This window comes from Pomacea canaliculata, linkage group LG5, assembly GCF_003073045.1.
Source record: "Pomacea canaliculata isolate SZHN2017 linkage group LG5, ASM307304v1, whole genome shotgun sequence".
Taxonomy (NCBI): domain Eukaryota; kingdom Metazoa; phylum Mollusca; class Gastropoda; order Architaenioglossa; family Ampullariidae; genus Pomacea; species Pomacea canaliculata.
In genome coordinates, this window is record NC_037594.1 from 8,477,579 (window position 1) to 8,494,607 (window position 17,029).

General features: G+C 41.8%; 1 protein-coding gene across 2 annotated transcripts in view; it reads right to left on the bottom strand.

The window, feature by feature from the left end:
• LOC112564851 (excitatory amino acid transporter 1-like) overlaps positions 1-16,722 on the bottom strand; it is a 38,054-nt gene extending 21,332 nt beyond the window's left edge. The window contains exons 1-2 of one of the 2 annotated variants that reach the window (XM_025239924.1): positions 16,270-16,722; positions 14,935-15,939 (exon numbers count right to left, since the gene is read on the bottom strand). In XM_025239924.1, the coding sequence (XP_025095709.1) occupies positions 14,935-15,488 (554 nt within the window). In that variant the 5' untranslated portion in view covers positions 15,489-15,939; positions 16,270-16,722. Of the gene's footprint in view, positions 1-14,934 lie in introns of both variants that reach the window. The other variant, XM_025239923.1, reaches the window with a different exon arrangement.
• Positions 16,723-17,029: the final 307 nt, after the last annotated feature.

The window sequence follows — 17,029 nt, forward strand, 5'->3', positions numbered from 1 at the left end:
AGAAGATCGAACAAAAACACTGGATGCATTTTAAGAAGTCGCATGATAAAACCCTTGAATAATTTTCATCTAGTACTTACGAGCTGATAATCAGAATTATTTAAAAAGGAAATTTAAGTTGGTTTGTTTTTTTTATCAAGATATTGAAAAGTTGTCTGAAATAGATATGACTTGATCAAATCTCCCTTATGTTTATTTTCACAACAAGTGAAGCTGTTGTTTATTTAAGTGAGCAGGGAATACAGCAAGTGTCAATTTAGCAAAGGTTAAAACAGTTCTCCATCATTGTGGATGTGGCTGCAAGTGGACAGAAAGACATGAGAAGGAAAGGGAGACATTGGACAGAGAAAAAAAGAGAAATGAGAGTATAAATAGCAAATTATTAGAAAGAGAATGAAAGAATATAAAAGAGCTTTAATTGGAGCAGAGAGAAAATCGAGAATAGGATAAGATGAGAGAAGAGAGAATGAGGGACAGGGTGGAGAAAGTCAGTGAACAAACAGCATGTACTCTAGTGAAGGGCTGAGAGAGCAGGCGAGTACCAGAAGGGTTTGAACTGTGCTCTATCCGTTATTCATCGTTCCCACGCTCTGCCTGCGTGTTTCTCATCACCCTGAAAGTCGGACAGGAAGCGCCGCCATCATCATCAGACACGAGGCCACCCTACCCTGTCTAATAGGTGGAGGTGCCTGCTGGGAACGGGAGGAATAATAATACAGGCATTACATTCCGGTAAACAATGTTACAGCTGCTTTTGACACAGCTCGAACCTTCCATTCATGTGGAGAAATACTAGCTGTGGTGTGGTCATTACCAGAGCCTGCGTCTGCTACTGGGTGTTTCACAGGCTGCCATGGACACTGGGTCCTGAATCAATCACGCAAAAAGTGACAGCACATGCAATGACAACAAAACAACAATCCTTAACACCCTGCTCACTCCCACCCCGGACAATAGGGACAGGTCAGAAAACTACTCATTACATTTGCTGATCAGTTTGGGCATGCTATCAGTTTTAATTTCGCTTTCTCTGACAAAGGAAAAGCGAAACATCGATAACAAATAAAAAGTCGGCACAGCAAAGCATATGGAAATTAAACAGCAGGATTGACATTTAATAAAATGGATACATGAATTAATGCAAAGGAAGTAAGAGAGAAAAATATTTTTAAACACTCCTGAGATCTTGCAGGCTGTAGCTGGTGAGTAGAAACATCGAGAATATAATGTAAAACAAGTTTTTGAACTTTAAGTGATATGGTTCAGGGCTTCTGCTTACGCAAAAAATTGCGTACAGTACGCATCAAAAGTTCGGAGGACCCCTTCAATTTTCGTCGATGGGGTCCCGTTCAAATTTGGGCGAAGAACAGGGACCCCTTAAAACTCTGAAGAAGGGGTCCCTGGGACCCCAAAGAATTTAGCCTTAGCAGAAGCCCTGTGGTTGTAACAAGCTGTGAAAGATAAGGCTGGAAATAAACTACCAAAGAGCCTGGATGTCAGCTAGTGCAGACCTGGTGATGCCAGTCCATTAGAATCGAGATAGGTTTCAGCACACACCCAGTTTTTCCCATTCGCTTCTTCTCGTTCTTGTCGTTTGATGAAAGTTGGCTGCTAAATATAGGAGACATTGAATGCCACGTGGTGATATTGCGACTGATAGCTTAGTTAATGGGATTTATTTCGCACTTGCCTTTGCCAAAGATATCTGACATTATAGGGAAAAAAATTGTTTCTCTCCCTGGATATGGCAAGGAAATCGATTGTCTCCCTTGAATGTTTAAAGTCTAACTTTTTCTCAACCTTTTCCAATATTTGCGACAGAAATAAAACAAAAGAAAAAAGAACAAATACCAGCTATATTAGATGATAAAAACATAGCTGGCAGAAGACAATCATAAGAAAAGAATAAAAAAAAAAAAAGTCATCGACAGAATAAAAAAAATCGGGGCTACTCCCACGCTTTAAAACAAAAAGGTTTTTTTCGTCTTGATAAATTATTATTTCAAATCACGTGGCAGTTTCTTTGCATTTTAGGAAAAGATTTAAAATAAATGCGCTCGGTGTTAAAAAGAGGGAGCTGATTTTGATGTACGGGTTTGAAATGTTGGATACCACAGTTTCTCATCGCGCATGCGCAGCGGGAGCGCAAGCAGTCCTACCCGACCTCAGGCTGAGCACTTTCTAAGCTCATGGGTCGCGAGAGTAATTACCTGCGAGTTCGTGAACTGCCTCGTGTTTATACTCATGCTGCGCAAATACATACAGGTAGAGCTTAACTTGCGTGTATCTACTGACCGACTTTACCTACTTAGGGTGGTCAAGTTCGTTCATAGCAACGAGACACATGCACTTACCTGTAAATACCTGATAAATGAATGAGTATACCGATATATGCATACGCATGTGCTCGCCTATTAATGTATTTATTTAATATGCATTAAAATATCTTATATGTTAATAGAGAGTGAAAAGGATAAGGCAGAGAGATTGTGTGAAAGAGGAAGAAAGAGAAAATAAACGAATGGAAGAGCTGAAACCATCTGTATGTATGTACGTACAAACGTGACGTCACGATTTGACCTTTTTTTCTGTGCGCTAATGTTTGTAGGCATGTATCTCAAAAACGAAAGGGAATCATTAACTAATCATTAGGAACAAAAAATATCATTAGTTCCTTAAGGTAATGGTCGACTTTTAGCTTGAGGCAGATGTCATGAAAGTTTCGATCGCCAGCAGAACGCAGCTATAAATGACAGCTTTACACTAAGTGATAAAAAACCTTTCATCCATAGACACGATAATCGAAAGTGCTGGTGGCAGGGGGTAGCCACGTGAGGTGAGGGAGTAAAAGTGGGGAAATGTAATATTCGAGACAAAGTGTCTTCAGGCCACAGCAGACTACAAATTGAACTTTAAAAAATACTTTTCGTCAGCATCAATATTGTGCTTGACTGTTATTTAGAAAGTTATATTAAGCGTAACCTATCAGGGGAGATGATCAGCCGTAACAATACGGAAATGAAGAAATGCCTGACTGCGCATGTCATATCATGTGACCTGAGAATATCCTGCCAAACCTCTTATAGTTCATTTTAAAATTAGTAAGTCATGGAGGGTTTTTAAAAGCACATCCGTTCATCTTTAATGACTCTGGTCACGTGATCCAGCAAATCCCAGCACAGGTAGTCTGTTCTCGTTAGCGCATTCCTTGTGACAGATCACCCAAACAGAGAATGTTATCTGTCCGCAAAATCCCTTTTTTACTTTGTGACAAAAAACACTGATTTGGATGGCACTCATCTGGCATTAGTTTGAGGGTAGACCCCTAGAGAACTCTTTATTTAATAAGCCTGATGTCAACCCTCTTACCCCTGGGGTCAGCGGGACTCGTAGTGGTGTTAGTCAACTGTGTCTGATGACCAGAAACCTGATAAGCAATCTGACTTTCTCTTGGTGATCAGAAGGCGCTCGAGCAGGACTGATGCCACCCTGGAGACTACATCAGGAACTTCACATTTCTCCGCAGTGTCATCTGGCAAAATGGATTCTTGCATTCAAGCTCTCGATCGTCGTGAACCTGACAAGGGACTAAAATGGATCGTAATTACCTTCAACCTTTCGCATTTTTCGATCAGATGCCTTTGTTTCCTGTCTGTATATCTCTCTGTGTTTGTGTGTGTTTGTGCCCCTGTTAGAAGCTCTTCATTAAAACAGTTTTAAATTTATTCTTTAAGCCAATGCGCCTCTACAAAGTAGTCCTCCTACAAAACTCTCACGGTGTATTTAAAAATGTATTTCTTCATGTGAAATGATGCCTTTATCATAAGCAAGCAATATTATCACGATATAAACGTTCAGTTGTTTACTTAAAGGTCTAGCTAGAAACAGGTTTAATTTCTTAGCATTGGGTAAGACATTATTTCCTCAATTATTCTGGGTAGATAACCCCTTCCGTCCTCAGAATGCACGCCTACAAATATCATCACAGACAGCAAAAGTTAAGCTCGTGATAACATGTATCTATATATATATATCAGTAATGATCTTAGAGCTCAGTTCTCAACATACTATTCTTGAAACATAACTGTATCCAAGTACACTTCTGACGCATGTTTTATTATCTTTTTTTCTGTGTATAGTAATGTTTGCAGGGAGTTTAATTCGAGAATAGTGAGTTACTTAGCTTGGTGGCAGCACTTTCACCAAGTTTTTACCTGTCATTAGAAGAAACATTTTCCCAAACTATACCTTTAAAAAAAAGTCCAATCGATGGTGTATAATACTTGAAACACCTTGACAGAGATTCATGGGTTCCTCGCAGCAATGGCCGCTCCATGTGAAAGACGTTTACGCGTAACCGAAAACTGCAGGTGACTCGACAACAGCTCCGTTGTGACGTCATTGATGGATTCTCAGGAAGAATTATTTTTGTGGTGAGAGTCGATTTTTACAGCTTTCCTATTCAAGAATAGAGCATCAAAGGAAGAAGAAGAAGACGAAGCAGGGAGGAAAATTGATGGGAAAACTTTGAAATGCAGCCTTGTTGACAATGTTTCTCTGCTTTATCGCTAATGATTTCACAGGAAAGCAAAATCAATGTTAGGAGGAGTTATTCGCACAATGTAATTTTGTTATGAATGTAAGCATATAGCCAGAAATTATAACATGCTTAGCATGGTCAACAAGGAATGAATACTGTCCCAGCTCATTAGCTCCACTCCGTTCAACGCAAATGTTGGGTGAAGAGTGTCGATGGCGGCGTGAAGAGTATTATGATCATCTATAACCTTTTTGGAACAAAGTGTGGCGAGAACCGGGGTTGGTGATGTAACATATGGCGAAATAACGAGTTCACTGTATGAAAAATTTTTATCCCATTAATCGCTGGCAATATTCATGTATTTAGAAGCAAACAAACAGAATTATAAGGACATAAGAAAAAGAAAAAAAATGATAAGAAGGCAAAACGATGTAGCCTCCATCCCCCTTAATTTCTTCCTTTCACTTTCTTCTTCTCTTTCTTAATTTTTCCTTCCTTCCATCATTTCCTGTGTCCCTCTAATTCACTTTTTCAGTTATATATAGATAGAAAGAAAGCGAAAGACAAGAAGAGAAAAAGTACGGGTATGAATATATCATAGGTTGTACGGTGCAGCCAATCGACCTGTTTCTCGACATTAGGAGCTAAGTCACACCGCGGTTCAATACCCGAGAGGGTTTGCAGGCGGGGAACATGGGTGACTTCGGATAATACGCTGTCGTCTTCCGCGGAACTCGGTAACGCGAGACCGATGCATGACACAACACCCCGGGTAGACTGATGTGCAGCGTCGATAACAAGATGAGGCAAATGTCGCAGGGTTAGTCATGAAGTCTTCCGCTAACACACAGGTGAGTCTTGCCAGGAAACCCAAGCACCAATTAGTGTATTTGCCTTGTCTGTCAGAAGGCACTGATTAGTAGATTTGTCTGCCATAAGCTATAGTAAACTTATGGAGGAGACAGAGAGAGTGGAGTGGGTGGGCAGGCAAGGAATGAAGCGTCACGTGGGTGATTGGTGCTCAGATGTAGACACGGCAAACAGGTGGAGCTAGTGAAGATGATAATGAGAATGATAGGGCGAACAGAAGAAGAAGATAGAAATGGACGTTTGCAAGTCTTCTACATTTTATGAACAGATATTTTTCAGTGCAGAACACTTTTTCAGACCACTCACTTTCCTTCGTTTATTTAATTTCAGGAAAATAGCTTTTAATCAGAGGTTCAATCAATTAATCAATCTTTATTGTAAGTTCAAGACAGAAATTGTGGTGGTGGTGGTGGTCAATGTCTTGCATCTCCCTCGACGGTATCAAGCCCTTCTGTACGTGGATAGGAAGTAAGACCACAATTTTTGGGGGGCCAGCTTTTAAGGAGGGCGGTGAATATATCCCAACCATCGCTTCCTTGCCTTTCCAATTGTTAGGTACCCATTCAGTACCTCGGTCGACTAGGTAAAGTTTGCTGCTCCCATCGGGTACATAAACATAAACAAATCAATTTACTTCTTTTGCTTACCACTGTTACATAGGAAGCAACCCAGTTCCATCAAAACATACTCAAGAAAAAAAAAAAGCCGAGACGACAACGGCAGTCATTAGTGTGTTCTTTGTTTTGCCTAACCCTTCCCTTAAAGGTCGTCGTTTCATCATGTTTACCTGGAGACCGCACCCGTCAATAACTCCAATGCGGGTTTTTCCCTCTTATGAATACTTTTGAGGACCTTGAAGAGGACACACTTCACTGTTCTTGTTTATCATTTATCTAATATTATTTTGGAAACAATGGTGACAAATGGCAGTTCGGGATTGGGAAGGATAAAGTTTCTGTTTTTTTTTTTTTTTAATCCTTGATGTATGTGTGCAAGCATCAGAGATTCCACAGTGGAATTCAAACATCAGTCTTTCACCTAGGCTTACAATGAGTCTTTTATTCTCGATCCAGCATCTCCGACTATTGTTAACGATGACTGACATATTTCGACAACGTGCTTACACCACCGCTCTGGTCGCCATAGCGACTCGTCACGCAACCGTCATGTAAGTGCACCCGGCGCCTGGTGTCGGCAAAGAACAAAGGAAGAAAACAGTGCCCGTGTCCTTCACTCTCTCATCAACTCCCCTAAAACAATACCAAGAAGGGGAAAAAATTTGCGCGGTCGAAAGCTAAGTCCTGAGGGATCCCACAGCAAATGGACACAGCTTCGGAGAGTGGTTCACTAATGGAAAATCTCTTTATAGTGAAAGGTGAAACATAGAACACGAGAGGGAAGTGGGGAGGGGTCCGACTACTGGTACTGAAGTGGACTGAAAAGCGAGAGATCAATAACCTGGGGTCAGATGCATGAGGCTGAGCTGAGACTTGTCAGAGTCAAAGCTGATATTGATAGCATCTCTATACTTTTCCCCTTCTTTTCAAGAGAGCGTCGTTTCCGTTCTGTAGAAAGGACGAGTTACTTTCTGTGAAAACAAACGACAATGTAGACAGTGGAAAGACAAATTGACAATGACAGTTTACAGTCACCCCTTCTCTAAAGGGTTATTTAGTGGAGTACATGCATTGTAAAAAAATGGACGAAAAGAAAAGAATGAGAAACATAAATGGACATAGACGCAGTCCAAGAAAGAAAGAAAGTGAGGATAAAGATAGTTCCTTTACATTAAAGTCCTAGGGCAATTGTTGTGAGGATAGTGCCCTCTCCTACCCTGTTTTACATTCCTGGCCCCTACAGAATCAGGTATCTGTTTCACAGATGAGCCAGCTATGGAAAGTGCACTGTGGGTATCGAACCAGGCAGTACGAGCCTTCTGATTTAGACGATATTGCTCAGACTTTCATCCCTTATGGATGAACATCAGCAAGGATAAAAGCAAAACAATGGTCAACAATGTCGCACAGAAGAAGCAGAGATTCAGTTGAATGGCATGCATTATGGGGAGGTACAGAGGTTCAAGTACCTGGAAGCGAGGCTCTCTAAGGATGACAGTTGCGTGGCGGACACTCCTCAAAGAATCACAGCAGCAAGGACAACAATGGCGAGGCTGAATAAGACATGAGACAGCAGGAGTGTCGGCAGCTTCAAAACCAAGTTTGAGCTGTGCAAGTCCCCGGTCGTTCCCATCTGCCAAACTTGGACCCTGAAGGGTTAGGGTTAGTGATACAGGGATAAAGATCCAGGTCTCTGAGATGAAATGCCTTTATAGACTGCTCCACATGCCCTACAGGGAACAGAAGTCAGAGAATTCGTTTGCAGTCTCGTCATTATCCTGATCGGTCCCCAGGAACCTGTGCTCATCACCGTCGAAAGGTGACTGGTTTGGTTCGGGTATGTCGCTCGAGATGACACATTGCCCAAGACAGTCCTCCAGGGATGGGTTGACGAGGCAATCAGAAAAAGTGGTTTAGGAAGATGAAGGAGCGAACAGGCCGACAGTTAGATGAACCACTGGAAGGGGCACAGAATAAACCCGGGTAGCTCCTACACCAAATTTTCTGTAACTCGTGACAGTGGACAAAGACAGAGAGACCTTTAGATTGGATGACTGCTTTGTTGGAAAAGTGCTTCAACCTAGAGGTGACTTCGCACTGTGAGGTTAGAGGAAGGGGACGGGAAACCCGATTATCATGCAGACCCTGTGGAAAGTTGTCACACACAGAGTGAGTATCCCTAGAGGAGATCTGAACTCAAGACCCTTTACTACAGTGGTGACAAGCGAGTATTATAACCACTACTGGGAGCCGCAACTCCCCTTACGAGGCCATTGTGAAGATGAACATTAATAATTATTATCTACATCTTGACCTCATAAATGATGTAGTACATTATAATACAATAAAATCATCCCCAACACTGCATACTGAACACATCTAACAGTTAAACCTGTGCACGACCTTTCCGTGCTTCCCCAGAGAGACTAAGTCAGTGAGTGAGTGAAGGAAGGAGAGGGTATTAGCCCGCAGTACTCCGGGTAGGCGTGGCGTGCACTGCCAGTGTCTGGATGGATGCCACTGTCCTGCCCGACCTAAGCACAACAGCGCAGCGCCACCACCAGTAAGATCCGGCGACTCGCTAGGTGGCGCTTTGCGTTAATCTGTGTCTGACGTGCGTGGTTCGCACAGTAGCGCCGCCTAGCACGAGCTGGGGATCGCTTCACATCTGCATTATCTTAATTAAATCAATAGTTGCCGACTGGCCGAGTACTTGCCACCCCCTTGCTAGTCTTGTCTTGCCATTGCCTGTTCTTATCAGATTCCATTTTTCACGGTTCTGGTGTCGAAAGATGGAGGAAAGCAACGACAACATAGAGACAGAAATGGGCGAGTTTACCAACGAGGCCTAGGAGATGGAGAGAGAAAATAAAAACATACAGAACAAATAAATATACATTCATTTCTTTGTTCGTTTATACTTATATGTACACCAACCTACCTGTGTGTGTATTTTTTAATGCTTACGATGAGGACATACAAAGAAAAACAAAAACAACCTGAACCAGTCCCATTTTGACAATACCAAAGAAAATAATAAATAAATAAAAACTTAGCTTCCTGAAGTAAAAAAATTTTGCATTTGGTAATCATGATAACTGTCAATATTACAAATGATATTGTCTTATTTAAAAACCCACAACAGTCAGTGTACGTTTAATTATTATATGAGTTGCCGGTCCTGACAGACCGAGAGGACATTACAAATTTCAGGAAGCCGGGAGATTTAGAAGCTTTTTTTCTGTTCTTTCACCGCTATAGGCGCTTCCTACTTTACTATCCTACTGAGGCAGGCAAACATACAAACAAACAAACCAGACAAACCGTGTTCGTGTGACCTTTCAAGAGTCACGTTCGCGGTCCTGTGACAATATATCATGGCTGGTTGGTTGACTTTTTGTGTAATGTCAGATTTAGGGATGTGTTATTGACTTTGTAGAAGAAAACATGGCGCGACATCTATGAGAAAATATAAGCAAAGCTGTCGTATCTCTCCCTATCTGTGTGTTTGTGTGCGTGCGTGCGTGCGATCTGTCAGAATGCTGTCCCTTGTGTTGTACTTGGCATGAGGGAACGGATGATGCCCGCGCTTAACACGTGTGTATTGTCATCTATATTGCAGTGAGTTGTGTACTATAATATTGTTTACATCCTTTATAGCTATGCTAACACCTCCCCTTCCCCCAACGACCTGAAAAGGTCAGAGGATGACCTTTACCTTCCTTTAAAGATATGCTATATCTATGTCGTTATTTACTGATCTTTGAATGCTTGTATGCATGTGTGCGTGCGTGTGTGTGTGTGTGTGTGTGGTTTTGATGATTGAGTTTAATAGTATTATTATGCTGTATTACTGTGTTAGAATTTCCTTTTATATGACACATCTGTATATAAATATGTATTTTTATGATTCACTGTGTTTGTGAGAGTGAGAAAGAAGGAGCGTGGGAAAGAAACTCTATCGTAACACCTAAATGTGAGGAAGTTGGCTTTTCAGATAAAAATACAACAGAAAGAATAATAAACAAGGTAAATTAATGCAAGAACAAAATAAAAGAAACATGGAAGATGTAGAGAAAGAAAAGAAAACAGAGAGAGTAATACATTCGTTCAGGCGGGAGGACAAAGAAAGCGGGAAAGAAGCAAACCGAATTATTCTTGTAATTTAAGACAGGGGACATAATGTACAATTTGATTTTCTTCTCACTCATGTCGCCCTTCCTCGAGGTTTTCGATTAGAGTTTGGAGGAACTCGGCCCTTTTCGTGTCTGGGGTGAGCTCTCCAGCTGCACGGTGAGAGAGCGAGTGAGTGAATGAATGCAGAGAAGACATAAAGGGCGCGTGCAATGTGTGTGAGTGTGTGAATGAATATACGGATGGGCACGTGTACTTGGGAGATCTGTGTTGACAATTTGTGAGTTTATACACGTGCAATATTCACTGATACGTTTTTATAGTTGACTGGTTGACCGACCATTGGAATGATGATTTTATGAATGACTATTGCAGACATTTCTTTTGACATTTTCTTTGGTCCCGTGATCAGTTATATTTTCTGGGTGCTTACAATACTTTCAAGCGTTTCTTTGTCTTTTGTTGAACAATGATCTTAAATTGATTAACATATTTTAATAGCATTACCTTAATATGCAGCCTGAAGGAGCTTGCAAAATATTTTTGTAAAAAGGTGGCTTCTTGTGTTTGAGAGATACCCTGGCACTGACATTTCACAAAGGTGGTAAGTTGTTTGTCAAGAGACTGATCCACATGTTCTTTAAAAACATTTACATTTGCAATGTGGCATTGCCCCACTTTGTTGTTTTTATCAGTGGCACTGTCACATGGGTATTGTCACACGGGAAATAAGATTTCAGACATTTCGTGAACACTTCGAAAGGGTTCCCAGGTGAAGGAGGTCAAGCTTAGACAAAGAAGTTACAAACGCACGAACCCAAAGTACAGAAAATAATGAATATTGATAAAGTTCATTCAGCTCTTACGGACCTCCCATGGAAACTATGGCTTTCCAAACAATTATTAATCCCACCTAGCACCAGCTTTGTAAATCAGATTTTGGAGAGACATACACATTTTGTACTCCTTTTTTGTCTTTTTGGTGAGATTGTCAAACTCAGTCATTGTTGTATGCTCGAGTCTGAATGGCATTGGGTGGTATAACACGAAACATCAATTTATTACTGCTCATTAAAGTTTAAACTTCGTGATCCTCGTGACTTTTTCCAGGTCGGACATCGATTTCCTCAGCTATCATGTCACAACTGATGCGATAGAAATGGCCAAGACTTAATACCTCATTAAAAACGTATTAAAGCTTGACATTGATTACAAATCCTCTCATTCTGAGAAGCTGATCCCAGTGCATTGACAGTCAATTGATAAACCTGTGCTTAAAAATTAATGTCAATGACTGAGATCACCTTTTTCATCATCCATATCCGGTGTCATTCTCCGCAGCTTGTATATTGAAAACAATGGAAATCCTCTCTGTGTGTCTGAAAGGATAGTCTTTGTGTCCATTAAGGCTTTTAGTTCATCAGATTTCACATTTGAACCCCAGAGGCATAGCCTTGTCCTCGCTTGCACAGTGTTCTTTGACATTTGTTCACTCCTTACCTTGTGAACAACATGGAGTGTTGAAGTGTACTGAGATACCCCCCAGTCTTGAAATAACTGCGGAAGCAGGGAGGGCAGCACCGGAAGGCAATCACATGCCTTAGCAACTGAAACACGTATTTTCCTTCAAGAACAGGACCTGCGGAAATGACATCTAATCTTGTGTAACAGAATCTGAAAGCTTGCCTTCGAGTTTCAAACTACGGTCGTTGCAGCTGTCATTTCTTTTTCCTTCCAATCATGACCAGTCATTTCCAGAAAGACCAAGGGGGTCCTGATTTCCATTATAGACAATGAAAACGACGATGAATTTCATGGCGTCTATGTCAGGTTTCTTATTATATCTTTGCCAAATTCATTTCCGTACATAGGTAATCCACTTCTTCCTTTTCTGCAATCAACCGTACTCAACAGGCTCCGGCAGGCATTAGGGGGGCTTCCTTGCCTCCCAGCGTCTAGTTAGTCTGCCTGCAAACTCCTTAGGAACCGCTGCAGGTAGCCGCGCCTTAACCCTGTCTGAGAGTTCTACATTTTATGGCCCTGAAGGAACTTGTCTGATCTCCAATGACGAAGACCTTAGAGACGCGGACTCTTGATTAATCTTCTGTCCTTCTGGTTCCATTAACTTGGACTTAGCGCCCTGCAGAGGGACCCCAACTGATGTGGGTGCCAACGGGGTCGATTATGACCCTAGTGGGATTTTCTCTACCTTTGTGCATCTCCCACCCTGGGTAGCTTTAGACAGTTCTGTATGTAATATGTGCGTGCAATGGCAAGTGTATGCCGAGCCGTTCGTGTGTGCTTTTGAAAGTTGATGTGCGAGGTATCATAAGGTTCTTAGTTTCCTTCTCTTCTGTGTATTGAGTGATGAGTGTGGAAGTCTTGTGGATATCTAAATATTACCTGTACAAGCGTGCACGGGGATGTACCTCGAGGACAGAAGGAAGTAATTCACCCATATTTTGAGAAATAATATCTTGCATTACGATTTATCCGTTCATCAAAAAAAAAAAAAAAAAAAAAAAAAAAATGAAAGGCGAGCTTGTTTTAGTCCTTTTACTAAAAAGTAACAACGGCTTTCTTTGCTATGTTCCGGCAGTGTGTGGCAGTCTGTCTTTTTTTTGTGCTGCAGAGGTAAATGCTAAATGTTTATTGAAAGGAGAAAGGACTAAATGGACTCAAGAAGCCTGGCTCCCGTCGTTTCCAAGGAAACCTTTCATACTCTCCTTAAGAGCAGTTTAATGGCTAAGTTCTCTTTCGTGGCCCGCGGCCAAGGGAATTTAAAACCTTCAGTGACTTGCACGAAATTGCTTGGAGTCAGAACTGATGTAAAATAGACAACAATGCTACTGTTGATCTTTTAAGTAGTGTTTTCTACAGTAACATGAGCTGTTGGATCGGGAGTTTGACGGAACTCTTGCTGACAGACGTGAACACAACTCACTCTCCCTCCCTTACATGTATGCACTCATTCACCTACTAATTTTTTTAGACTTTAGTATTCCTCTAGTTTGTTTCATGGAATGCACTGGGAACATTTTAACAATATGTCATGTAAAATGAGCTTTGATCATTCCATGGATGTGCAAAGGTGGACTGCTGTCTGCCAAGACCAACGCTTAGCCTCTTGCGAAGTTCTCCGCTGTTAGTCTCGGCGAGCCTAAACAAAGAATGTGACTAAACCGGAAGTTTTATAGTCTCATGCCTCGTTTTAGCAGTTATCTGGAAAAAAAAATCCCCTGCCAGCAGTCCAGTAATACAAGTTCGTGCTCATTCTAACAAGTAACTGGCCGTTCTAGGAGTCTTCACACCCTGCTACTCCGCACACCCTTCATACCCGGCGCGACCAAACCGTTACAGAATAAATAACCCCGGCGAAAATTGAGACAAATCAATATGTGTCCCGGTGTTCTGGGCTGTGCACACAACAGCCTTTTATTACAGGCTTGGGGCTACAGTCCTGGCCACGCATGACTTCCCTCCGTCTCTGTTTGTTCTAACCACACACACACACACTTTTTAACTGTCTTTGTTAGCTACAGTCAGCTACAGAAACCAATGACTGGCTCATACTAGTCCACATGAGTGGAGTGAACGAGGTAGTCCACATGAGTGGAGTGAACAAGGTAGTCCACATGAGTGGAGTGAACAAGATAGACTATGGCTCAGAATTGAAGCTGAAGTGAACAATGCGCTACACGGGTTATGATGAGCGGCGAAAACTTTAAATGATTGATGCGCCTTTCACATATCTACATTATACTCTGAACAGGAAGATAAATGACAAGTTTGTAAGTGAAGAGGTGCAAAGCTCTTTCCTGAAATCTCTTTTGCCAAGTTGCCAAACGCAAAGAAACTTTCATTGCAGTCATTCAGGTGCTAGAAAGGTTAAAGGTCATAGGAAAGTTTATTTTTACTGTCAGTGCAGAGCTGAATGTACGCGTTTCAACTTAAAAAGTATTTTAAATTAACATCTTGATACTCTTGCAGATGAACTTACATAACATGTTTTATTATCTTTTTGCCAGCTTCACGTCGATGATCTGTCAACGTAAAATTTGGAAGTGGCAGTGGGGTTTGAGTTAGTTCATCCTGACATTTCATCTGAAAGTCTCTTCTAAATGATGCGTGTACTGTTCTCTTGAGAAGAGACTAAGAGAGCAACTTATCAATTTTAGTGAAATTTAAAGCAAGATTATCACAACAAATCATTAAAATTTAAAATAAGTATATCAAATAATACCACCTAGTTTTTTTATCTTTATCTACGTTTGTATTATCATTTTGATTGCATTCAAACTCACTTTTTTTAACAAGTAATGTCTGTACCCTAGTTCGAAGAAACTTTTTATAATCGCCCCACGGAAATGGATTCATTCATTCATTTATTCACTCATTCATTCAGATTTTACAATAGTTGTTTTCAAACTTTGTTATGTATTCAGACATTTTTACATGTGTTAACAACTAGAATATTATACCAGTTCCCTGAGAACTCTCTCTCTTTCAATTCTGTCTGTCTTTGAGAATCTATTTCTCCACCACACCTTCTCCATCTCTCTGTTTCTTTTCTCATATTTTCTGCTGCATACGTATGTAAAATATTAGCAACTCCTTAGTGATCATCATCATCATCATCATCATCATCATCATCATCATCATCATCATCATCATCATCATCATCATCATCATCATCATCATCATCATCATCATCATCACCATCATCATCATCATCATCATCATCGTCGTCGTCGAACAAGACAAGGTACTCACCGGATGAGGTCGAGGAAGGTGTCCGCAGAGTTGAGTTTCGTGGCCGCCCCATACCTCTTGAGCTTGGTCCTGTCCGCCCCACCCCCGGGCTGTATGGTGACAGCGAGCACGATGCCAAGGATGACGGCCAGCAGGGTGGTGGTGGCGAAATATCCAATGGTGCGGAGCCCCATCTTGCCACACGTCTTAGCGTCCAGGCTGGCGATGCCGGCGATGAGACTGGAGATGATGATAGGCAGGATCAGCATCTTGAGCATTCGCATTAACATCTCTCCCGGAAACTGCAAGTACATTATCTCCCTTTTCGTGAACGACGACTTGGCGCTGCGGGCGATGAAGCCGATGGCCGTGCCGGCGATGACGGAGGCGAGGAGGAGGATGAGCAGCAGGTTTTCCTTGGATCTGTCCATGCACTTCCGAGCGCATCTTTTCAGGTTGCCCAGGCGCCCAAGGTCCTCCTCCGGCACGACCATGTGCACGTGCGTGTTCACCTTGTCCATGTTCTCCTGAGGAGGGTTAACAGACCCACTGGGAACTGCGTTGGTCGTTGCCATGATGGTCACCCACGTCGGATATCTGAACCTCTTTCCGTTTTTGTTAGCCTTGCTTGTCTAGAATCGATCAGCAGGAATATTTTCTGTAATCTATGGAAATAAATGCTCTTTTATTTACAACAATTTCGTTTTCAGTTGAATCCAACTTTTATCTCTTTTTAATCCACTGCATTTACACATTCCCTGACCTTCCTCTTCTTGAAGTAGCAAGTCCAGTGAACACGCTATCTGACGCCTGTTGCTGTCGTCTGAACAAAGCAACTTCTTTCTAGAACTTGTCCAGCACACAGCAGAGTTGTAAAGATATAAGAACATCTATAGTGAACAATGAACGTTGATAATCAGCTAGCAAATGTAAGTTTGTACACATCAAGGATCATGGCAGACTGACCAGTCGTTGATTCTCCAGTGAAGTAGGCAATATTGCGCAGTCGTTCACACAAGATACTTTCTACTTTGCAGAGCCAGCAAGAAAATTGCAGGAATTCATTTAACATACGTTTTATTTATCTGTTTTTTAAACATCCTCTAGCTGCATTAAATTTCAAAAGAAAACCTCTTCATTCCTTATTTTTGTTGACGCTATATATCTATAACACTTTATCGTCGTTCTACTCTCGCTCGTCATTTAATTATTTTTAAATATTTAGAAAAATTGGCAGACGAAGTGCAAAAAGGTGACAAGGGAAAGTTAAATCAGACACATCGACGAAATCTACTCACTTTACTAAAAACGATATGTTACTTTAGAAAAATAATTGAGCACACAGTCAAAGCTCACGTGCTACATCAAGCGAGACGAAAACAATTCTTGAAGATGTTTTTCCCTTGACAACCACTCTGTATCCCAGGACCGCACAATCCTCTTACGAACGGCGTTGGTAGAACATCTCTGGCACCTGGCGAATCCTCCCGGCAGACACGGACCTGTATCCTCAACGCAGCGCAGGCTGCGGGCGGCACTGATGCGACAAGAGAAATGATAAACAGTGGGGCGACGTGGAGCCGGCAGCAGCAGCAGCAGCAGCAGCAACAGCAGCAGCAGTAACAACAAGGCGAGACAGAGTCAAGCAGCGGCGCAGCATTGCTGCTATGGAGGACTGTGTCTCTCCGCTGCACGGGTTTGATACTTCAACCTCAACCCACCAACCGCCACACGGTGTCCAGTGTTCCAGACGTTCCAGTCTAGTTCCTGCTAGTCGCTAGATCGTCGATTGTTTTTTTCTTCTGAGATGGAGAGTACTTTTGGTAAAACTATCCCCCTTTCAATCCCCTTGTGTGGGTGTTTATATTATCGGGTAGGATACAAGTAAAACCTCTTTTGTGTCATTATGTAACAAGAGAACCTCGGAATAATAATCATTAAAACTACAGCAATTCATGACGCACACACAAGCCCTCGTGCACGTATATGCGCTGGAGCTCGCTCGCGCGTGCAAGCATTCACGCACACAAAGAAAGTTATGCTGATGCCAGAAGAAAAATTTCTGAAAAGGACATGGGTATGGCAAGAAAGTAAGAGAAGCTGTCGGAGACATTTT